This window comes from Mirounga leonina, unplaced genomic scaffold (assembly GCF_011800145.1).
Source record: "Mirounga leonina isolate KUSES-001 unplaced genomic scaffold, KU_Mleo_1.0 Mir_488, whole genome shotgun sequence".
Lineage (NCBI taxonomy): Eukaryota > Metazoa > Chordata > Mammalia > Carnivora > Phocidae > Mirounga > Mirounga leonina.
This window is the reverse complement of record NW_023270777.1, coordinates 2,564,905-2,588,078: the sequence shown is the minus strand read 5'-3', so window position 1 is coordinate 2,588,078 and position 23,174 is coordinate 2,564,905. Positions and strand designations below refer to the sequence as shown.

General features: G+C 60.9%; 2 protein-coding genes and 1 non-coding gene across 14 annotated transcripts in view; 1 reads left to right on the top strand and 2 right to left on the bottom strand.

Annotated features, from left to right (window-relative positions):
* RNF227 (ring finger protein 227) overlaps nt 1–966 on the top strand; it is a 1,972-nt gene extending 1,006 nt beyond the window's left edge. Inside the window, exons 2-3 of the mRNA XM_034989811.1 lie at nt 129–215; nt 654–966. Of these exons, the coding sequence (XP_034845702.1) occupies nt 129–184 (56 nt within the window). The 3' untranslated portion in view covers nt 185–215; nt 654–966. The remainder of the gene's footprint in view (nt 1–128; nt 216–653) is intronic.
* A 1,406-nt stretch (nt 967–2,372) lies between these two features.
* On the bottom strand, nt 2,373–21,682 carry CHD3 (chromodomain helicase DNA binding protein 3; the record flags this gene model as incomplete). 12 transcript variants are annotated; one of them, XM_034989516.1, is given in 39 exon segments in its annotated part: nt 2,373–3,628; nt 3,986–4,112; nt 4,356–4,519; nt 5,531–5,772; nt 6,063–6,195; nt 6,378–6,486; nt 6,816–6,947; nt 7,093–7,194; nt 7,309–7,444; nt 7,538–7,659; nt 7,772–7,934; nt 8,092–8,236; nt 8,759–8,892; nt 9,021–9,106; nt 9,549–9,614; nt 10,000–10,177; nt 10,623–10,789; nt 11,089–11,320; nt 11,525–11,649; nt 11,834–11,951; nt 12,560–12,691; nt 12,932–13,073; nt 13,195–13,368; nt 13,524–13,645; nt 13,852–13,989; nt 14,281–14,481; nt 14,637–14,828; nt 15,236–15,335; nt 15,716–15,847; nt 16,452–16,663; nt 17,029–17,232; nt 17,427–17,660; nt 17,969–18,162; nt 18,346–18,496; nt 18,659–18,789; nt 19,040–19,323; nt 20,516–20,640; nt 20,889–21,059; nt 21,570–21,682. In XM_034989516.1, coding segments are annotated over 39 exon segments (6,074 nt in total), but the record flags the coding sequence as incomplete, so codon positions are not given.
* LOC118000216 lies at nt 8,489–8,631 on the bottom strand. The gene has a single exon (XR_004676420.1).
* Nucleotides 21,683–23,174: the final 1,492 nt, after the last annotated feature.

Genomic DNA, 23,174 nt, shown 5'->3' with positions numbered 1-23,174 from the left:
GGGGGGCGGGGTGGGCGCACCGGGGTGTCCCGGGGAGGCTGCGGGGGCCGGGGTTGGGGCGGGGGCGCCCGCGGTCGCCGGCCCGGCCGCAGCCTCCCGCTGACACTGATCCCCCCGGTTTTCCCCAGTGCTGTACTGTCCGGAGATAAAGGACCTGGCCCACATGAGCCGCTGCACGCTGTGACCGCGGAGCCCAAAGCCGCGGCGGAAGGAAGGTGGGTGCTGCATTCTCGGGGCGCGTTGGAGTGCGGGGGTGAGGCCAAGGCCACCCCGCGCCCGTCCGGGGATTGGCGCCGCTGCGGGAGTTGAGCCTAGGGCAGGAGGGGCCCCACTAGCAAATGGCCCCCGCACCCGGTGTACCGACTGGGCCAGCCTCGCGTCCTCGGGGGAGAGGCCCCGGGATGGTGGAGGCGGGTCCGCATTCCCGTGGGAAGGACAGAGAGTGTGTCCTTAGCTGTGACTTTGGCTTTTGTCCAGGGCAGCTCTGGCCAGTGGGAACAATAGGGCCTATTCTAGCGATTCTGTGTCAGTGGTTTGAAATTTTTTAAAAGCTAGAGCGGAAGGGAAGAGGCCGGTTTTTGTGTCATGTTACTGTCACTTCTACGGCGTGTTAGAGAGCTGAGAAAAATAAACGTGTATTTCTTTTTTTCCAGTGCTGGTATGCCTGTCTCCCCAGACCCGTAGTGTGTTCCTAAAATTATTGAGATGCCTCTGTGCCTCGCTTCATTTCACAATCTCCCGTCAACCTGTGAGGGCAGGTATCACAGGGTCCAAAGGGCATTCTTCTGAGCCACCTAATTAGGGTCCATCAGGGATAGGAAAGCCATTTGGTAAAGGCATCACATTTTAATCGTTTGATGTTTTTTGTCATCTTTACAATCACAGGGAGAACACTGTCACTACTGAAAAGATGCATATCATACAATTAAAATAATAATTTTTTTTAAGAGCGAGCACTCGAGGGGTCGGGAGGGACAGGAGAGGGAGAAAGAGGAGCTCAGGCAGGCTCTCCGCTGAGCCCGGAGCCTGACTAGGGGCTCGATCTCATGATCCTGACCGACATCGTGACCAGAGCTGAAACCAAGAGTCAGAAGCTTAACCCACTCAGGCGCCCCTTATCGTACAGTTTTAAACTGTGCCCCCTAATTGGACATCGCCTACGGTATAGCGTGGATTCTGTTTTAAAATCCTGTGACCGCCTTAGGATACGGTTGTAGGCAGGAGCTGCAGCATCACTGGGATTACACAACCTCAGGGGCCCACTTCAGACTCTCTTGAGTTTTAGCAAGAACCCCAGGTGATCTGCAGGCACGTAAACCTCAAAGCAGCGCTGATTGAGGTCCTAGACTTGCTAGGATGTCACCTTCCGTGGGTGGAATATTTAAAAGTTGGTATAAAGGATATAAATTTTATTGGAAGTTGTAAAGGGACGTTCTGTTGCTGAAGAAACCTTTGTGTGCGTGGTTTAATTATTATGTGACATTTTCCTGAGTTAAGAATGTGAATTTATGAAATAGAAGCCTGTTTTCATAACCACATTTTGGCATTTTCCTGTGCTTGTCTCAGCTTAAATGTCTCCTCTTGCGAGAGGCCTTTCTCAGTGTTCCTCTGAGCGTAGCCCCCTCCCCACCAGGTGCTGTTCCAGAATGCCTTTGTTTTCCGAGAGGATGTGTCTTGTGAGTGTGAGCGGGGCAAGAACAGCGACTGCCTTGTGAGTGTTGTATGTCCAGGCCGAACAGCGGTGGTGAACGTGTATGTGTCCTCAATAAACGTTTGTTGGATTTAGCTTTTCTTTTTTGATCCGATCGCCTCAACGACAAAGCGTCTGGTCCCAACCCCTGAGAGGCTCTGGCAGTGAACGCGTGTCAAGGAAGTACTGAGCAATTCAAATCTTCAGCAAGCATGACTCCCCTCACCCCAACTTTAAAAAATGTGGGGGGCTCCGCTTCCTACTCAGGACTGCACCTGCGGAGCTGTACTGACCTCTGCTGACTCTTGGGGGAACTAGGCCACTTGAAGGGGGAAAAGATCCAAAACGGGTGAACGGGAGGCAGGTCAGAATCCTGCCAGGCACCCTCCCGCTTCACCTCTGTCCAGTAAGCCCCACCGGGTCTGTGCTCTCAACCTGAGGACTGTGTGGGTGTTCTGCAGCTCACCCTCCATCTCTACACTGGGTTCTTCACGTGGGGGTTGGGGCTGGAGAAAGAGCCTGGGAGTTTCAGTTGATGATCCAAGAAAAAAAAATAGGAAGTCACGAGATTAAAAAAAAGAGAAAGATGGATGACATGGAACGTCAGGAAGCAACCCCCTCTCTTTCCTTAGCCCTCCCCCCCACCAGAGAACTCCCACACTCAAAAATAACAGAGCACACAGAAAGGAAAGTATAATTTATATGTACAACCAATACACCTGATACAGAAGAGGGGGTTGGGACAGCCCAGGAGTGGGTGTGAAGAGCCCGGGAAAGGGGCAGCGAGGAAGTGAAGGAGCAGCGAAGAGGAAGTGGGGGGTTCGCCATGCAAACTGCCACTCTCCCCGGCCCTTCCTGGGGAGGAGGACGTGCCCATGTCTCCCCAGCCTGCCCTCCACTATTTTGTTCTGGTCCCAAAGGCAAGGCAGCCCCCCGACTACACCCCTGCCTGATCCACTCAAACTCAGCCCGCATCTAGGCCTTCAGGAGGGAGGGTAGAAGTACTCCCAAGAACCTGAGCCCCGGGTCTGGGGGCTCCCCCACTTCTGGCCTGTAGCATTTTCTCCCACCCTTTCTAGGTGACCCGGGTCCCTGGAACAGATTGGGGAGCTCCTCTTTGGCATGAGGGAGTATCGCCCAACCATCACTCTTTGTGGGGGGGGTCCTTGGTCCCTAGGCAGAGGAGAAGACCCCCCAACACAAGATGCCGGTACGCAGGAGGTAACTGAGCCAGTGAGTGGCGCCTTTATTCTGAGGCTGAACAGCAATCGACTCCCTCCCTTGTAACTGCTCCACCCTCCTTTTGGGGAGAGGTAGGGGAAGGAAACATGCAGCCCCCCCCCTCCTCTTCCCTTCCTCCCTCTCTGAAGTCCCGCTCCTCTCTTGCAAGCCCTTCTCCCCACCACAGTCCCTAAAGGCCAGGCGAGGCTAATCCCCCCACTTCTGTGGATAGAGCTTGTATTGCAGGAGTGAAGACGGGGGAGGCTCCACCTCTTTCCGCCCCCCAACCACTTCTTGGGAAGCTGTGCACGTTCGGTGGGGGATGAAGATACTTGGAAGACCCTGCTTCACCGCCTCCCACCCAGACCTCTCCTCGCCAGCACGGTCTTCAAAGCGCGGTGGGAAAGGTGCACGGGAGTGGAGACAGACAAAGGGCCCTTCCTGGAGACAGGAGTCGCAGAGAGGGGCAGTGGCTCCTAGCCCAGAGGCGGCCCGAGGGGTGGGGAAGGTGGAGGATTGGCAGCAGGTCCCAGAGCCTGAGCTGGGGGTCGGCCTCGGGCACGGGGCCTGGGTGACGCACAGGCCTGCGATCCGGTCAGTCGTCTATGCAGATCACCTCCCCGGCTCGGGGCTCCTTCCGATCCAGCCCGTCTGACACCAGTGCCCCCACCATTTCCTTCTCCTTCTTCACCAGCACTGGAGGGCCGTTGGTGGTGGCTGTTTGGGAAGGGAGCAAGGAAGTGAACCCCGGCTTCGCTCCCAAACGTGGCCTCCTGCCTGGAGCGTGCTACTGCTAGGTCACCTCCTGCCCCTGCTAGTCCGTTCCCAGGGCGGCAGGGGTGGGAGTGGGGCGAGCCCCTGTGCCCAAGAGACCCCGGTGCCCGCGACAGACGCCCTGTGCCGGCTCTCACCACACCCCCCCTTCTGATCTCCCGATTCTCTTTCCCGGAGGTAACCCAGATGGGGGAGGCTGGGGAGCGAGCTACCTAGCCCCAGAGCCACTGACGCCCTTGGTAAGGGGGGGCCGGGCAGGGCCGAAGCTGCGAAGAGCAGGGGCGGGCGTCACCGGCTGACCTGTGACGAAGGAGCCTGCTGGCATCTGGCTGTAGTTGGCGCCTGCGGCGGCCAGGGCCCCGGCGGGGGCGGCGCTGAAGGCCGCCCCGTACCCCGGAGGCGTAGCGTAGGGCCCCGGGGGGAAGGCCTGGAAGAGACAGCGAGCCCCCGTGAGCGGCCCCACAGTCCGCGACAGAGAGCAGCTGTAGGGGCAACGGCGGCCACGCTCCAGAACTCCCGACGGGGTCACATACAGGCAGGGAGACTCGAGGGTGAGGAGTGTGTCCCAGCAAGTCGTTTCTCCACACCGTCTAGAGCTGCGGGAAGCGTGTGTGTGGGGGCCGGAGGAGGGCCAGCAGGGACAACTGGAGTTAGGGGGAAAGAGGGTTACCGGTGTGGGGTGAGGCTCCGTGCCCTTGCTGGCCAGCCGGCTGAGGATGCTGCGCTCGGACATCTGCAGGCGGGCTGCGATGGGGGGTATTCGGGACAGCGTGGCCGGCAGGCGGGTCACGTCCGCCTTCATGTCGCTCAGCAACTCCTCCAGCTGGTTCAGAACTGGGGCCCGGGCCACGGAGAAAGAAGGGCAAGAGAAAGACAGGGAAAGGGAGAGATGGAGCCAGAAAACAACGAGGAGTCGGAGGGACAGACACAGTCAGAAAAAGAGGGAGGGAGAGGAAAGAGAGAGGAGGAGAGATAGGAAGAGAGGAGGATGGAGATTGTCAAAGAACCAGAGACCAAGAAAATGACAGAAGGAGACAGAAAGAGCGACTCGGGGAGGGGGAGAGAGAAGAAGAGTCAGAGACCAGAGGAGCAGAGGACAGATGGAGAGGACAGGACACGGGAGGCGGGGGACATTGGGAGACATGGGGCGGAGGGTTGTCAGAACATCCCATACTCCAAGGGGGGCGTTTTGGGGGTGGGGATGGTGGGGAGGAAATAGGAGACGTGGGAGGCGGTAAGTGCTGTCACAGACTTCAGGAGTCAAGGTTTTCACATGTGAGGGGGAGGGAGATCAGAAGGTCAGCATCACAGACTCAGGGAATTAGAACAGGCCTCCGAGGGGCCAGGAGTCAGTCACTAGTCAGACAGGATTAGATGGTTAGAGGGCTCTGGGTTCGAGTCTCTCATCATCAGGGGAAGCGGGTTTGGGAGAAAGGGCTGGAGGTCACAGGGAAGTTTCAGGGGGCAGGGTCACAGGGTGGGATGGGGGTGGTTCCTGCCTGGTGGGGCGAGCGAGACGGGCTGGGGGGGACGTGACTGGTGGGATGGGGGGTAGGACTCTGGGCGACTATGCGCAGGCCACGGCCCCGGAGAGGGCACTATTAGCAGCATGGAAGGCGTGTGGGTCAACGAAGAAGCTCCGCCCTGCGGTGGGGACGCGGCACGTCTCACGGAGTCTGGGCAAGGGGGGCAGGGCCCTCTGCTGGGCGCTGGTGTGAACGCGCTCAGGCACAGACGAGGGCCGGCGGGTGGGTCGGGGTGGGGCAGAGGTCAGAGGGGGGTGGTTCACAGGGTAAAGGGGTCAGAGGGGTGGGAAGATTTGAGGGGTGCGGGGTGAAGACTTACGCAGCGTTGTGGGCCCTCCCCCGCGCGGGGCCGCCGCGGCCCTTACCCTTGTGCAGGACGGCGTTGGCCGGCTTGTTCCCCGCCAGCGACTCCTTGGAGAGGTGCTGGTGGCTCTCGGCCAGGCACTCGGCCTCGGCGAAGCGGGCGTGGAGGGCCATGGCGGGGTGCGCCGGCTCCTGCGATAGGTTCAGGTAGGCCGCCCGCCGAAGCTGCTCCTCGATCACCAGCGCCTGCTCCAGGAGCTGAGGGCCCGGGCGGAGGAGGAGTGTGGGCATCTGCCAGCAGCGGGGCCAGCGGACGGGAGGTGCCGGGAGGGGGGACCCACACTGCCCTCCCTGCCCGCCCAGAGCACCCCAGCCTCACACCATACCGGGGGTGGGCCCGGCACTGACCCCGACGCACCGCGCGCCCTTGGCCTCAAGCACCGCTGTCACCCTCGAGGCGTCAGCCTTCGCCACATTCCGACCACACCTGGTCCCCTCCCTGACCCAAGCCCCTCTTCAACGCTGTCCCTTCTCTCCCGGATCCCCACCTTGAATCTCCGGGCCAGGAACTTATTTTTCATCTCCAGAAAGTTCCCCTTATTGGCTTCCGTTTTAAACGGCTCGTTGATGATGGCAAACTGAGCGTCATTCTGGATGTCCTGCCATCGTGCGTAACCGTGGCTGCCAACGCAGGGAGGGGCCGTCAAGGAATTTAACGGGGAGGCGCTACGTTATCCACACACACTTCCTCTTGGCCCCATCTCCCCAGAGTGGGGTACGACCCCCCCCTTCCCTGGGTGTGGACTCGTCCCCTCTCCAGGTTGAGAAAACCACTTTTTTCTTGCATTTGTATCTAAGGATACAGGACAATCCCGGCCAGAAGCCAATAGTCATGTCTTCGGTGCCAGATCTCATTGAGTTTCCCCGAGGAAATGGCTGCCCGTTCCTCATTCTGCCACAGCGTGTGAAGCTCTGAAAAGCGGGCCGAAGAGAGAGATGGGGCATCAGGAGTTTGGGAACCGTGGCCAACTCAACAGATGGGCAGAGATGAGGGACCAGAGAGCGGGGAGAGGACCAAGGGCTCTTTAGAAGGAAGGGAGAAAGATAGGTTCGCGGTGAGGAGCAAAAGCAGTTACAAACAAAGCTCAAGTTCGGACCAGGAATAAAGGGGGGATTAAAGAGGGCTCTGGAGTTAGGAGTGCGGCCAAGGAGGACCCCCGCCCCGCCTGCGACTTGGCACGAGGCACCACACCACAAGAAGGCCCGGGAGGGCGAGCATATCCCAGTGAGGGGCCCCCAACCTGTGAAGCCTCCGTCTGCGATATTGAACATGAACCGCGGCTTCTCCGCCTTCTCCTCGCGCCGCCCGTTGGGCCGCGGCTCGTCCCGGGGAGGCCCCGGCCGCAGCTCCCGCTCCCCTCTCGTGTCTTCTGCTAGGGCAGACGGGGCAGAGGTCACCCCCATGCCCTGCACTGGCCTGGCCGGGAGCAAGGACCCCCCAGGACCCAGGCATTGGCGCCCCCGGACTCCACCTCCCGATTCCCTCGGACCGGGGGCCCCAGTGTGTCCACCCATTACCTCTCTTGCCCAAATCCCCTGTTTCCCCCTCCGGCCTCTCCCTGTGCTCCTGTCCATCCAACGGCTTCTCCTCCCCCCTCTCTCCTGGCGTCGACTCTGTGGCTGTGGGAGGGGGTAGGGTACAGGAAGGGAGGATGTCACCCTCATCCCCTCACCCCGGAAGAGGGAGCCCCCAGAGTCTAAGCCCCCTTGTCACCCCTAAGCTCATGCACCCACCTGACTTCTCTCTGTCCCCCCGGTACCCAGGTTCAGGGTCCATTTCTCCAGGGACTCCCGGCACCTCCTCCTCTAGAGAAATCTTCCTTGGCTCCAGCCGCTCCCCAAGCGATGGGGCTGGGCTAGGGACATCGGCCTAGGAGTCGGGATGGAGTCAGGATGAAGCAGAGAAGTCCCAGGCACCTGGCCTTCACGCTCTCCCCTCTGCGGGAGCCCGGCAGCCACGTACCTCGGTCTCCATCTTCTCCCCGGTTTTGCTGTTCTTCTCGGGCTTCTCCTCTTGGTTTTCCGCTTCATCCTTTTCAAGAGGTGTTCTCACACCATCTCCTTTCTCACTTGGAGCTGGAGTAGCTGCAGGGGGGAGGCAGAGTGAGGAGGCGGAAACCCCCTCCCTGACTCCAGTCCCTGCTTGCGGGGCACCGGCCCCCATCCCCACCTCTCCTGCCGTCCTGACCCCCGTTACCAGGCTTAGAAGTACAAGGACTGTTCGTAGCAGAAGCCTCAGGGGTGGTGGGAGACGTTTTGGTAGGAGAGGAAGCTCTGGAGGAGCGCTTCGAGTCGGCACTGGGGTCGGGCATCAGCTCGGGCATCGACCAGCGCCCATTAATGTGCTCAAATTCCTGTACCTGAGAGGAGCAGGGGGCGGTAGGGACGGGTCAGCTACAGGCACTGGACACACAGGAAGCTCTCCTGCCAGTCTGAATCCAGAACTCGGGGATGCCAGGCAGAGGGGGACGGGGCCTATGTGGCCAGCTCGGCTCTGGGTGAGGGACAAGCCGGTACCTTCTTCTTGACGAGAGACATGACTCCAATTCGGGTCAGCACTTGCTGGCGACTCAGGCCCTCCCGAGGGACGCCGTCAGCAAAGGTTTCCGAGCCGTCCGCCCCAGGCTCACAGAGGTGGCGCATGAACAGAGACACATAGGCCCTGAGAAGCGTGGGGTGGGATGCAGGTTAGGAGGGCCTCGGAGGGGAGGCGAGGTGGTGAGGGGGCGCAGAGGGCTTACTGAAGCCCTGAACCCTATACTGCCCGGGGCCCCCCAATCTCACCATGACCAGCCCTCCACATCCCCCCTCCCACCTCTGCCCCCCGTCTCTCCCCGGTCTCCTTGGCCTTGGTCCTTCGTTCCTCGGCCCCATCAGTCAGCTCGTCATCCCGTCCACCAGTTCCCCGGCTAGTAAATGTGAGGCAAGGCCAGCCCGGGGCCAGGCGCCCGTCTCAGGCGCCTCTCCCGTGGGGGTTGGGGAGCCAGGCCTCTGTGCTCTAGGCTCGGCTGAGGGGAGGTGGGGCAGGCTGAGCCCACGCCCCAGGAAACCAAGCCGGAAAAGGCCGGGAGCGTGGTGGTCAGTTGAGTAAGGTCACATCACGTGGCGGCCGAGCGGAGGACGTGAACGCCCGGAGCTCCCACCCTTCCAGCCAGCTGGGTCGGGGGGCACCGCCCGCACTCACTTGAACTCCTTCTCCGTCTTGCCCCTCAGGTCCCGCACCAGCCACTGAGTGGTGAAGGCATCCTGCGGCGGCATCCCCCAGCGCATGACGGCGTTGAGGAAGGCCTTCCGCTGCCGAGTGTTGAATCCCAGCACCTGGGGGCCGGAGGGCAGGGCGGGGGCCATCAACATCGGGGGGTCTCACTGCTGGGACCCCCCTCAGTGACTTGGCCCCGAGGCCCCACCCCCGAGGGAACACTCAGGGACCTGGGGCCAGCTCCCACCTCAATGTTGCCCCCAACTCGAGCCAGCAGCGGAGGCAGCGGCTTATCCTTCTCGTTCCGGAGCTGCCTCTTTGACTGTCGACGTCCTGGGTGTGGGGGGTGGTCTGGTTAGGGGGGGCCCCCACCTCCTCCACCCCTCAGTCCGTCTCTATGCCCCAGCCCCCGAGACGCAGAACCCAGGGAAGGCCTGGGTCACGTCTGAGGCACTTCTAATTTTCTTTCAAGCGCTTTTCGACCTACCCACCGAGCAGGTCTAGAAGAAACGGGTCCCATTAAAGAACTAGCAGGCAAACCACCAGTGAGAACGTCAACTGTAAATTTCCTCGATTTTCCTCCTAGGCACCTCAGCCTGTATGATTCTATACTCCCCATTTTAACGGTGGAGAAATTACGGGCATTTCGTCCTTTTTATCTGCGACCTTTACTTAGTCAACAGAAAAGCACCGTTTGTAGAAATGCACGATTTAAAGGATGCCAGGGAATGATTTGGGAAGAGCTATGGTAGGAAATCAGGGAAACAAGTGCCACCTTCTGGACGCTCATCAAAGTCTTCGTCTTCCTCCTCTGATCCCACTGAGTATTCAGACTGGTTATCTGTGGGGAGAGGGCACCGGGTCGGGGACGGCTCCCGGGATAAGCCCACGCTGGGCCCTTTCTGCCTGGAGGCCCCCCGCCCCCCGATGCTGTCCGACTCTGGGGCCACATATCCTGAACGGGGTCCACGCGCCTGGTCCCCGGGCACCTCCCCACCCCCGCGCACCCCGTGCCAGGCGAGGACCCTGCAGCCGCCAGCTGGCTGAGACCACCCGCAAGCCCGCCTGGCCTCCGGGCAGCTCGCGCAGACCCTCCCTAACCCCTGCCCCTCCAGCAGGGGAGGCCCTGACCCCGACGCCTCCCTCCCTCCCTCAGACCGCCCCAGCCTCCAGGCTCCTCATGAGCACGCCTCCCTTCCCAGTCCCGCCCCCGGGGCAATCCTCACCCTGGTCCTCCTGAGCAGCGTCGTTGTAGTTGACCTGCTTGCGGACGCGCTTGCCCTTGCCCAGATTGCGGGCCAGGTCCTCCTGTTGCTGCTCGTAGTGGTGCCGCAGGAGCTTCTCCCAGTAGTCGGGGTCCACGTTCTCCTCCTGCTTGATGATCTCCCGCTCGATCTCCTCGATCTGCGGGGCAGCACCACACACGCTCGCAGCTGCCCTCGCCGCCGCCCAGCGCTCATACCACGACCCCGTCCCTACCCTCCCGCCGCCCGGGCTCCAGTCCGCGTGAACTCCCTGGAGGCTGCCCGTCTTCCTGGTCTCTTATGGGCAACGAGCTTCTGCGCTCTGCTCCCTGCGTCTCCCCCGAACCTGTGCTCCAGCACGCTCCGCGCCCCTCCCGCCCTGACTCACTGGCATCCTCTGTGTTTGTCGGTCCTCTCTCCGCCTAGGTTCTCCCCAAGGTCTGGCCTCACCCCCAGACCAAGGAGCTGGGTCGCCCTTCGCTGGGCGCCACGGTAAGAGCTCAGATGAAAAACGAGAGCGAAGGGGGATCCTTCCCCTTCAAGTCCACGGACGCTGCCCCGCAGAGGTGGCCTGGGATAGACAGCGTCCGGCCCCGGCCTCTCACCTTGTCTTCCTCCCGCACCACGTACTGGGCCACCTTGAAGGAGCTGAGATACTCGTTCATGTTCTGCACGTCTGTGTCCTCCGTCGCATCCTGGTTCCGGTCCAACAGCCGAGCGATGGCCTCGTTGTCGTAGTGAATCACGCTGCTGTCCTCCTCCTTGTTCTCCCCTGGCGGAGACCGGGAACGAGAGGGGACTCAGTTCCAGCCAGAGCCTCCGCTGGAACTTGAGGAAGGTCCACGGAAAGCCTTCTGACTTTGCTCCCTTCTCACAGGAGCACTGGGGGCGGAGGCCCGTCCCCGGGGAGTCCGCGGAGACCTGTTCTGGCTTCCCGCTCTCCACGCAGGAGATAGGGCCGCCCTTCCTCCACGGGCCGCACCGGAGACTTTTTCTTCGGGGGCCCCCGAAGACGAGTGCGCCCGGGAGAGCAGGGGCCTGCCTTCAGGAAGCTGCAGGGAAGGTCCTCACCCTCGTTCTCATCCTTGAACAGCTCCTCGGTGCCGAATTTGAGGATGTCATCCAGCTCCTGCTTGGACATGGAGCCCGCCTTGGAGCCTAGCCCGGGCCGGACCACCAGGTGCGTCAGCATCATCTTCCTCTTGGCCACTTGCGTGATTCGCTCTTCCACGGACGCGCGAGTCACAAACCGGTAAATCATCACCTTGTTGGCCTGGCCGATGCGGTGAGCGCGGCTGAAGGCCTGCGGGGGCAGGAAGCGGAAGCGGGGATGGACCGGGGGAGTAGCGGGGGAGACGGGGCCCACGCGCTGGCGAAAGGCTGCCGGCAAGGAAGGGTCTTCTGCCCCCGCAGAGCTTCCTCTCTGACCCCGGGACACGACCCCCTCCGCCATGAGCCCACGTCTCCCTGCTAACAGGTGCGGGGGCTCCAGGAGGAGAGCTCCCACCTGGATGTCGTTATGGGGGTTCCAGTCGGAATCGAAGATGATGACCGTGTCGGCAGTGGCCAGATTGATGCCCAGGCCCCCGGCTCGGGTGGACAGCAGGAAGCAGAACTGCTGGGCCCCGGGAGCTAGGAGGGGAGCACGGGAGTCGGCAGCCGTGCTGGGGGGCCGACTCCTGGACGCCCCCCGACCGCAGGCCACCGTGCCGCCAACACGGCAGCTAGGTGGCAGATACCCTCCCGTGCCGGGGACCCAGGCACAGGGGGCTCGGGCCTCGCACGCCCAGCGGGGACCACGGCACCTCCTCCTCACCGTTGAACCGATCGATGGCCTCCTGCCTCAGGGCGCCCGTGATACCTCCGTCGATGCGCTCATACTTGTACCCTTCGTAGTCTAGAAAGTCCTCCAGCAGGTCCAGCATCTTGGTCATCTACGGCGGGACGGAAGGACAGAGTCTGGAATGACGAGGCAGCGGGCCGGGCCCGGTGTGTCCTGACCACCCCTTTACCGCGCCGCCCCCCTCAGCCGTCTTGCTGGCCCCAGAGCCCACTCCCTGGTGCTGCCCCGCTCCAGCCCTTCCTCGCCCCGCATTCTCGTCACACTCGCTTGACTGAGGATCCCTTCTCCTAAGGCAGAGGCTCTCCTCTGAGACCCACGAGAAGGTTTCAGGCACATCTACGAACGCCCTGAAAATCTGTACAGGATCGTCTAACTGGGTGGTTTCCTGGAGAGCAGACCCACGGCTTCCATCGCATTCCCAAGAGCTCCGTGCTCTCCTGTCCTCTCCCCTGCTTAAGAAACATTACACGTCCCAGAGACGACCCTGAGGAGACACGGGCTCACCCTCCCCTTGCTCCCTATTCGGCTTCCAAGAAGCTGGCCTGCAACTTGCAATGACCTTAGCTAAGAACAGGGGTCAGAGACCGCACCGGAACCTCTCAAGAGTGCCACCTCCTAACCTCTCTCACTACGGCAGCCATGGGAACAAAGTAAGGGGACTGGCCTGGGGGGCGACACAGAGCTACGGGCGCGGGTCACCTGCGAGAAGATGAGAACTCTGTGTCCCTGCTCCTTCAGCTTGCGTAGCATCTTCTGCAGGAGCATGAGCTTGCCAGATGCTTTAATAAGTGCCCCACCCTCGTAGGCCCCACTGGGGAGTTTGGGAGACTCCTGCCGAGAAGGGAGCAGAAGAAGGAGTGGGTCAGGGAGCAGCAGGCCCCTGTGTTCGCACCAAGCCCAGAAAGCCAGGAGCCCAAACCCAGCCTCCGCCCCTCGGAACTTCCTGCTCCCCTGCGCAATCCCGCCGCCCCTGGTCCCCCGCCCGCCGCCCAGCTCCAGGCCTGCCTCGGCTCCCCCCGCCACCCCGTTTTCAGACCACAGCCTGTCGGCAGCCCCCAACTAATGCGTCACCATAGCAGCCACGGGGAAGAGGTAGGGGTGGTTACAACACTTCTTCAGATCCATCATGATGTTGAGCAGAGACACCTGGTTCCCGCCACCTCGCGAATTCAAGGCCTCGAAGTTCCGAGTCAGGATGTACTTGTAGTATTTCCTGAAGACCAGGGTGGGGGCGTGGGAGAGACAAAGGGACCAGTGAGGAGGCTGCCCTGGGTCTCGGCTTCCCAGAAAGCTGCCCCCCGCCTCCAGTCCAGGTCGCCCGGCTCTCGCCTCACTTCTGCATGGGGCTCAGCTCCACCCGAACGATGAGCTCCGTCTTGGCTGGCATGTTCTTGAAGACATCAGCCTTGAGCCTCCGCAGCATGTGCGGCCCCAGCAAATCGTGCAGTTTCTTAATCTGGTCTTCTTTGGATATGTCAGCAAACTCCTCCAGGAAGCCTTCCAGGTTGCTGGCAGCCGGAAGGAGACAAGGAACCGAACAGGCCACTGGGTTCTCTGTCCCTGGCCTCGGGCTCCCTTCTTCACTTAGAGGACTCCTCCTCCCGCTCCTGTTCTCAGCCCCTCCATGCTGCACCTCCACACACCCCCCTGGTGGGTCACTTACTTAAACCTCTCTGGGGTGAGGAAGTTCAGCAGGTGGAAGAGCTCCTCCAGATTATTCTGCAACGGAGTCCCTGTCAGCAGCAACTTATGATCTATCTTGTAGCCATTGAGGACCCTGAAAAACTAGAAAATGGGGCAAGGAGAGGCAGGAGAACGGGCCCGTTAGTCGCAAGTGGCTGGACCACAGCGCCCGCCTTTTCCTGTTCCCTCTGGGATTAGAGGCCCCAAATCCCCAGTCCTCCCTCTCCCCCAAGCTGGACTCCTCCCCGTTCCAGAACGTTCCTTCTTAGAAGCAGGGCCAGACTCGGTGGTCTGGGTATCTCACTCACCTTGGACTGGTTATTCTTGAGCCGATGGGCTTCATCCACCACGAGGCAGGCCCAGCGGATGGAGCCGAGTGCTGCCTGATCGATGGTGATCAGCTCATACGATGTCAGGAGAACGTGGAACTTCACCTGGGCCTCCCTCTGCCAACACAGCCACAGTCCATGCCACCCGAACCCCGGGCACCCAGACTTCCACCCCGTTCTTCACCCTCTTTATCCCTGCTGCGTGGGCTCTACGCGGAGATGACTGGACGCGGCCCCCAACCTCTATGCCATGTCCAGTACGGACAGAAATGTACGTCTCCAGGACAGGAGGGCAGGGGCGGGGAGGAAGGAAAACGCTCGGAGGGGAGCAAAGGAACTGAAACCCCGGTGGGGGGCAGCGAGACAACAAATCTGGGCTCTCCAAGAAGACGAGGTCGAGAAGCCTACCTTCATCTTAAAAGCTTTCTTGCCACCTTTGATGGCGTTGTCTTCGAAGGAAAACTCGTTCTCGCGGATGATGGCCCGGCTGTCCTTGTCACCCGTGTACGTCACCACGTAGAACTTGGGTGCCCACATCTGGAACTCCCGCTCCCAGTTAATGATAGTAGAGAGGGGAGCACTCACCAGAAAGGGACCCTTTGTGTGGCCCTGGGAGTCAAGGGTGGGGGGGACACCATTAGTCGGGGCTCGAGGCGGTCGCCCCGGTCCTCTGGCTGCCTCCCTCCTTGCCGCACGCCTCCGTGCCCTCAGCCTCCACCCACTCCCACCTTCCCCAGTCCCTCAGGGGCCCCCGCATCCAGTACCTCCTTGTAGAGCGAGTAGAGGAAGACGATGGTCTGGATGGTCTTGCCCAGCCCCATCTCGTCAGCCAGGATGGTGTCGGTGCCCTGGGCCCACGAGAAGCGCAGCCAGTTCAAGCCCTCCAGCTGGTACATGTGCAGCGTGCCTCCCGTGGCCGTGATAAACCGCGGCTGGGTCTCGTATTTCACTGTTGGCTGCCAGGTCAAGAAGTCCGAACGCTCAAGGGGGCGGTCAGGGCTCCTCCGCCCCCCTCCCTGGCACTGAGATCAAGTTGGATCACGGTTCCCTCCAAGAGGCCTGAGCTTATGGAAGTTCTAGACTTCAGTCCCTCCCCATCACTCCTTAAAGCCAGACGCAGCGACGGCACCGCGACGGCGTGAGGAAGGGAGCTGCGGGGGTGGAGGGTGGGGGCAGCCCTGGGTGCTACTGCTTTGAGCTGCTCTCTGGCCCTTTAGACAGAGTTCCTAGCCACGCCTGGGGCAAGGCTGGACACTGTTTAGGGAGGTTGCTGAAACTCGGGGAAGTCCTGTCAGTAGCCCCGGGGCAATCTGCAATCACCCCAGTTCTAGAATCAGGAGAGGGGCTGAGAGAGAGGACTTACGTCGTTAGTAGGAGAACTGGGGGGCCCGTCGCCCTGCAGCTCCTTCTTCTTCTTCTTATACTTGCGGGGCTGGGCGGGGTCCTCCCCCATAATCAGTTCTCTGGGAAAAGAGCGGGTCTGAGTGAGGCCTGCTCCTCGGGACCTCGCTCTCTCCTGAACCCATTCCAGACCTAACTCCCACTCCCCTAAACTTGACTTTCTCACATTCCTTTCTCCCAGGCTCTTTACCTTCACCCCTTGATTCTCATCTCCAGGGCCAACCCTCCCCAGTCCGCAGCATCCCCTTTCCCCATGACTGGACCTGACGTCTGCTCCTCATGTGGCTTCTTTACCAGTCCCATCCCAGATAACCTAATGCTGGCTCCCACTGCCCCCGATTCCAGGTTGGATCTATCCCTACTTCACCTCCTCTACCCCGGAGGAGTGGCTTTCGTGCCCCGGTCCTCAGACTCCCTCTACCCCATGGCCTGGCCCCCTCACCGGTGTCTCCAATAGCTCTGCTTGTGGTCTTCATATTCGGGGATGTTCATTTCATCTTCCTCCCATGTGGACTGGTCGTAGGGCAAGTCCCTCCATTTCACTAGGTAGTGGTAATTCCCCTTTTTATCCACACTGCGGGGCAGAAGACCGAGAGAAGGAGCAGGAGGAGAAAAATAACGTGGACCGCAAGCAGAAAGAAGTCGTCATAAACGCAATTATCAGCAAACACATAGCCTTTTCACCTATTCCTCCTTGGGGGGCCTCTGGGAGGGAATTTAGGATGGCCGAGGTATCCCCCTACCCTTTCCAGGACGGCTGCTTAGAAATCAACGATCAGAACACATCCTGGGCTTCGTTCTAAACACACTTAACTAAACACCCACTGGGCGTGAAGCCCCATTCCAGGCGGGGGTGATTCAGCAGTGATGAACGAAACACACGACGGACCCCATGCCCTCGAAGCTCACATTTGGCTGCGGAAGGCAGAGACGAACCAGGGGAGCACGCACACGCAGAGGAACATTCGGTGGTAACAAGCACCACGAAGAAAGGAGTACGACAAACACCGGCCCGGCTGAACCGTGTTTCTTTCTCACGTTGGCCCTCACGGCCCAACACCCAGCCTCGCGTGTCATTAGATCAGAGGCAGGGGCGAAGGGCTGGACTCTCCGCCTGGTTTCTCTCCACCCCACTGGGGAGACACGTCCCAACGGCTGGCGTGCAGCCAGAGGCTCACCTGTGGTTGATGATGCGGTGGACGGTCATCCACTCCGGCTTGATGCCAAAGCGATAGTACTTCTCCTCCATCTCCGCATAGTGCGGGTCCTTCACCTTGCGCTTGTCACTCTTCCCATCGTCCTCGCCAGAGCCGTAGTCCAGGGGCGGGGGCTCATCCATGTCGTTCTTCCGCTGGTAGTTCCGGTACATTACCAAGTGGAAGATCTCCAACTGGTGGGGCACAGAGGGAGGGGAACGAGACAGTCCCAGCACCCGAGGAGGACCAAAGGGGACAGGGGACAGGCCCCAGGGGGAGCGGCATGGGGAGGAGAGACGCAAAGCGAACTGGGTGAGCACGTAACAGGCTAAAGGAAGCAGGGACCATGGTGAGATCGAGGGCAGAAAGCGAAGGGAGGCTGGCGGAGAGAGGACAGAAGCCGGGAGAACGTCCTGTGGAGACTAAGGACGGAGGGAGGGTGTGAGGGCCGGAGGCGGGAGCCAAGGGCCAGCGAAGGGTCTGGAACAGCAGAGCCGGAGGGGTGGGTGAGAAGAGCAGGAGAGGGGGTCACAGAGAGCGGGAAGGAGGGGCCGCGTACCTGAAGCTCCTTGGCCCAAGAACAATGCCAGTAGGACAGTCCTACCCACTTGACAAAGAACTCTCGCTCCGATCGACCTTGAAGAGGACGGGGCGGCGGGGCATCGGGGCTCCCGTCGGCCTGCTGGGGGGCTGGCACGGACACGGGTGGCTCCCCCCACCGCCAGTGCAGGATCTTCTGCACACGGCCTTTCAGCACAGGGCACTTGGGGACAGGCGTGCACAAGGAGGAAACAGAGGCAGAAAGAGCCATTGTTATGGGAGGAGGAGGACGGGGTCCCATGAGGGGGTCAAAGGCCAAGTGAAGGGACAGGAGAGGAAGGAGGAGCCAGAGGGTGGGATCCCAGAGATGGGAGGAGCCGGGGCTGCGAGGAAATGCGGCGGGAAGGGCCGACTCACCGTGCATCGGGGACACAGCCATTCCCCGTTGGGGATGTCGGGCAGGGGCGGGTTCAGACAGTGGATGTGGTAGGAGGAGATGCACGCATCGCAGCACAAGAGCTCGCCCCCATCCTTGCACACGCGACAGTACTCCATGTGGTCGTCTTCCTCCTCCTTCTCCCCTTCTTCCTCTCCCTCCTCTTCGTACTCCTCCTCCTCCTCCTTGGCCTCCCACTGCACCCCCTCCTTCTCCTGGGAGGCCAAGGCCAGACACAGACACAGATGGAAGGAAGGAGACGGGCAGTGAGACCGGAAGCCAGGGACAGAAACAGGACACCTAACTCCTAGAAGTGCACAGGACGTGGGCGGGAAGGAAGGGACGGGACACCTCCGTTTCCAAACACGTTAATGAGAGGGCAGAAGGACGGGGGAGAGGAGCCAGGATCCTGGATCCTCACATGCCGGCCACTGAGAAAGCCAGGGGTCCGGGGGCAGGCGGAGGGCATCTGGGGGCAGGACGCAGACGGGTGGGTCTCCGGGGGGGCGCAGCAGGTACTCACGCAGTGGGGGCAGCTCCATTTGCCCTCGGGAGCCCGGTCCAGCTCAGGATCAAGGCAGACGAGGTGGTAGGCACGAGGGCAGGTGTCACAAAGAATAATTTCCCCACCCTGCTGGCACACCTCGCAGTAATCCTGATGATCTGTCTCGTAGCCGTCAACCTCCTCCTCCCCGGCCACTGCGGGACAGCCCAGGACTGTCACGTACATCAGTAGAGGCAAAGGGCACAGAGAGAGAGAGAGAGAGAGAGAGAGAGAGAGAAAGAGAGAGAGGGATGATGGGAGAGAGAAGACCTGAACAAAGCAGTCGGAGGGGGGAACAAGAGGAGCCCCCAAAGGGACGAGAGGAGGCCAGACAAGGTCGCGCCGGCCCCCCTTACCCTTCCTCTTCTTCCGCCCTGGCCGGCCTCTCTTGAGCTTCTTGGTGCGGACAGGCCCGTCGGGCCGGCCCGAGGCGCTGTGGACGCTGCCGCTGTCCAGGTCTGACTCCTCGGCCTCCGGCTCAGGGCCCTCATCACTCTGCAAAACATACTGCCCATAGCCCCGTGGTGGTCAGGGAGGCCGGCTTCGATCCGCTCCCCTCCCCAGGCCTGACTCCTGCTGTGGCTTCCCGCACGGACCCCTGCATCTGGACCCCCGGCCCCCGCCGCCGACGCCCCCGGGGCGCTTAGCCGACGGGGAGGGGCCGCTCACCGAGCCTCCCTTCTTCCTCTTGCCACCCAGCAACCCTAGCTTGATTTTGAGTGGTGCCATCTTCTTTCCCCGAAGCTTCTTGCGTCCATCAGGCACTCGGGGGCTCTTACTCCGCCTTTTATGGCCCGGCCCTGAAGGAGGAGTGGGGTGAGGGGGAAAAGGTAGGCGTCACGACGTCCTGGAATAACGGAGGTCACAGAGGCCTCCGGACCCTCCTGTGGGCTGTGGCTTCCCTCAGACCTCCTCCCGCAACGCGTTTCCCCTCCAACAATCCCCCTCCAACAATCGGGGCTGAGAAGACAGAAGAGCTCTAGACTCTGACTTGCGAACGTGTGGTTTGGAGGGTGGGGCGACGGTTGCTCTAAGCAGAGGGTTTCTCACCTTTGCCCTCTTTGGTTTTGGCTCTGCGGACGGGTGGGGGCTGGGCATCGGCAGGAGGCGGCGGCGGGAGGGTGGGGGGTCCGCAAGGTGCCACGGGGGCGGCCGATGACTCAGCAGCTGACACCTGCTCGGCCACCGCCGCCGCCGCCGCCGCCGCCGCCGCCGCCACAGCAGCTGCCGACCCCTTGAAGGGGTTGTTGGCACTGAACTCTCTCCACTTGGCCCCGAGGATGGTCATCATCTTCGACATCGGGATCTTAGGATTCTTCTTCGCGATCAGGGGCCTGGAAATACAGAAGCAGAAGACGCAGGACCCTCGCAGACGGTCCGGGAACACCGCCGCGTCCCTCGTGGGTAAATCTGCGCGCGCTCGCGCTCCCGGGCCGCGAGGATCCGTCCCGGCAGGAACGACGTCGCTTTAGAGCTAAACAGATACAAGGCGTAAGACGGGAACAAACCACAAAAGATAGGAAAGGAGAAAGACGACGTACACGCGCAGCACGTCAAAAAGGACGAGGGAGGCCAAGGCGTCGGTAAAAAGGCTTTGAACCTTTTCCAGTTTGTGAGACTCTTTGACGTGCGTTGGCAAGGCCTCGTTTCATCCTCGAGATGAGACCGCGAGTTGCCAGGACTCTGTGTGTTTTTCTAGTGAGTTCCACGGGCCCTGAGGAAGGGTCCCGGCACGTGGAGCCTGACAGGCCAGGCGGGTTCTGCTCCACGGCAGGCGTTAAACTCTCGTGAGGACATGGGTGACCACGGTCCTCAGCAGCGAGGCAGGAGAGACAGGGTACCAATGACAGGTACCGGGTACAGAACACTCGCCGGAGAGGGGGTGGGCACCAGGCCTCGAGCGCACCGCGCTCCCCTCACCCCAGCAAATCCCCACAGGACCCCAGGAGGGACACACCACGACTGCCTACTTTACAGATCAAAAACCGAAGAGCAGAGAAGTAGCGTGCCCAAGACGGTACCAGGCCCGCTGTTCTGTAAAGTGCCTGCTCCCCGAAAAGGCAGCTCTGCCAAGGCCTCCTCTAACCGGGGGGGTCCCTGAAGCCCAGGCTCCACAGCCCACAGGGCGAGCGCCGTTGCCACGGGGTCCTAAGCCAGAGACACAGAGGACCTGATAACCGAGCAGAGGAAATTGGGCAACGCTAATGTTCTCTGGGCGTCAGTGGAGAGAGAAGTCACGCAGGGGGAGCTGGAACGGTTGGAGCGGTGAGGGCCGCCAGCCCTCGCGGTCTTCCGTCACTGGAGGTTTTGAACCCAGCACTGGAATTATGGCCTCCCCCCCCCCTCCGTGAAGGGCTCCTGACTGGGGTCCTCGGAGCCTCAGGTGTCCAGGAACCCTAAAGTTATGTGCGGATGGGGTGTGTCTGTGCTGTGCGTTTCTCTGGGGAGCAGCATCTGAGCGTTTATCCGGTGCCAGAGGGGTTCACCTGGCCCCCCCAAAGTAAAGTGTCCGTTGGCCAGTCCTACCTCATGAACTGGCTAAAGGCTTTGTAGTTGGTGAGTGTGTGGTAATCCTCCTCGGAGAACACATGCTCCACGTCCTCCAGGCCCCAGGTCAGAAGCAGAGTTGCCGACGACTTCTGTTCCACCTGCTGGGAGAGACCGGGTGTCATGGGGCTTTTGATGGGGGGGCTTCGGTGAGGCAGATGCTTCTCCAGCCCCCATCCTGGGCTCCCTACATGCCTCCCTCCCTCCCTCCCTCCCTAGTAGCTACCCACTGTGCTCTCTGGCGCGACCCCCCCACAGCTTCTCCACTGAGCACCCCTCCTTGGGGCGCTCCCTCCCTCCCCAGGCCCGTCTTCAACACTGATGTGTCCCCCCATTCCCTAATTCTACTCACCTTTTGCCCCCCATCTCCCTCCCCCTTTTTCCGCCGCTTTGTCTTCTTCTCCTTTTTTTCTCTGTGCTTCCGCCTCCGTTTCCGACCTGGTCCAGTTCCATATTCGCTGCCTCCGCTCTCTGACTTCTCCCGGTACTCATCTCGCTCGGAGCCAAATTCCTCCTCACTGTCCTAAGGGAGAGAAATAAAAATAACATTTCTTCAGTCCTACCATGTGCCAGGAACTGTTCTTAGCCCATAACATGTATTACCCCTTTTAATCTTCACAACAATTCTCTGGAGATAGTAACTCATCTATTTTTATCTGCCCTTTTTTTTTTTTTTTTTGCAGATAAGGAAACTGAGGCACGCGGAACTAAACGAACCGCCAAGGAGACATGGGGCTGCTAGGCTCTGACCGCATGCAGTCTGCGCCCAGAGCCTGCTCTCTCAATGGGGCTTACTGCTGCTAAGGCGAGTCACGTGGACAGTGGGGGCTCTTTACTCGGTTGTGGTGACTGAGGTTGGGGTCCTAGATCCAGGAGCTACAGGCCAGCCAGAGGGGGGCGGGGGCGTCAGACCTCCCTGACTGCTGGATGCTCCCCACCCTCCACCCTTGATAATCGGGACCAGAGAAAACGCAGGTGCCTGGGAAGAGGTCTGCTGAGCCTTGCCGTGGAGACAGGAGTCCTTAACACTTACAAGCTTCTTGCGTTTCCGGGGTTTTCCTGGCTTGTTCTCCTTCTGCTTCTTGGGTCCTCGTTTTCTCTTCTTCACACCCAATGCTGAAGGTAGCAGCCGGATGTCATCCTTATCTTTGGAGCAGAGAGCACCAGAGAACCTAAGCCTCTAGGTTCCCCGTCTCTGTGGCCCCTAGACCTCACCCCTCCTCACCTCTTCCCTTCCCACTCTCTAGGAACTCGGGCATTAACTCCTCCAAACCTCGCCTCCCTTCGCTGGGTGCAAACAGAGAGTGTTTCGAGTACTCTGGGACGCTTGGGTTCTGAATGGGAGGTCAGGGGTCAGAAGGGAAGAGCAGCCAAACCACTCCCTCCTCTCCCCTCCTACTAACAAGGGAGCAGGCTCTAGGCCATGGGCTCTGACTGTGGCAGGTCCTTTCAGTCGCCGCCAGGGCTCCTCCTGCCTTCCCCCTCACTTAGCCAGCTGGCATCCTGCCCGGGAACTGGGGAAGCCGTGCCCAGCTGCTGGCCTGGCCTGACCCCAGCACTTGGAGTGGGGAGACAAACTGGCAGCTCCCTAAGCCAGATGCTGAGAAGGCAGAGCCAAAGGTGGACACCTGGGATCTCACACTAACACCCGGGGCCCTCACATCCTTTCTGCCACGAGGGAGGCCTCTATTTATACTTCCTCAGATGATCGCCAGGCCTCTTGTCACCCCAACACAGCCCTGGAGGAAAAGAAGGCCATGCCAGTCATTTTCACATCTTGCCCACAGGACCACAGCGTCTGGCCCGTCCATCACACCCTAACCCTACGGGAGCCGTCTCCACAATTACCTAAACATTCCTCCTCTTCCCAAGTAGCCCGGAACCTTCCCTCAAATCTATTTCCATATCCCTGTTCCCTTTCAGAACTCAGGGGCCCTCCCCTTTCTCCCCTGGTCTCACCCTTCGCCTCCAAATTGAGTCCCATTCATACATAAGCAGCACGGGAGACCCAAACAAAGCTAGCGACAGAGACACACCCAGCGTATGCATTCTCAGACGCACAAGCGCGCACGCATAGTCCTGAGCACAAATCCAGAGGACAGCCCGGACCTGCTTTCAGCGGGGCTAGATCCCTGGCTTTCTCCCCATAGGTCTCTGTCGGGGCCGGGGCTTCCCTTATCCGTGACCCCCCCACCGCAGATCCGGGGAAGACACGGATCTTACAGACCGGGGGCCCTGCTTGGCCTCCCTCCCTCCGCAGCAGGCACTAGACTAACCAGCCTGACCTGTCCTGCTCGGGCAGAGGAGGAAAGCCTGGGCCTGGCCCAGCCCCTTGCTCTAGGACACACAATCCTTCGGCCCACAACAGCCAAGGGAAAATTAGCCACAATTAACACGGCTCCCACTGCCTCGGGATCCCGGCGTCTCCTTCCTCAGTGCTACCTGTCCTCGGAACGCCAGCATCCTGTGTCCTCTGGTGCAGGAACACCCTCTAGGACGGGGCTGGGGGCGGGGCGGGGGGGGGATCGGCGCAGCAGGCCCCGGGCGTGCAAAGAGCGTGCGGACAGGAGTAGGAAGTCAGCAAGACGCCATGCCCCCCCCCCCCCCCCCCCCCCCCCCCCCCCCCCCCCCCCCCCCC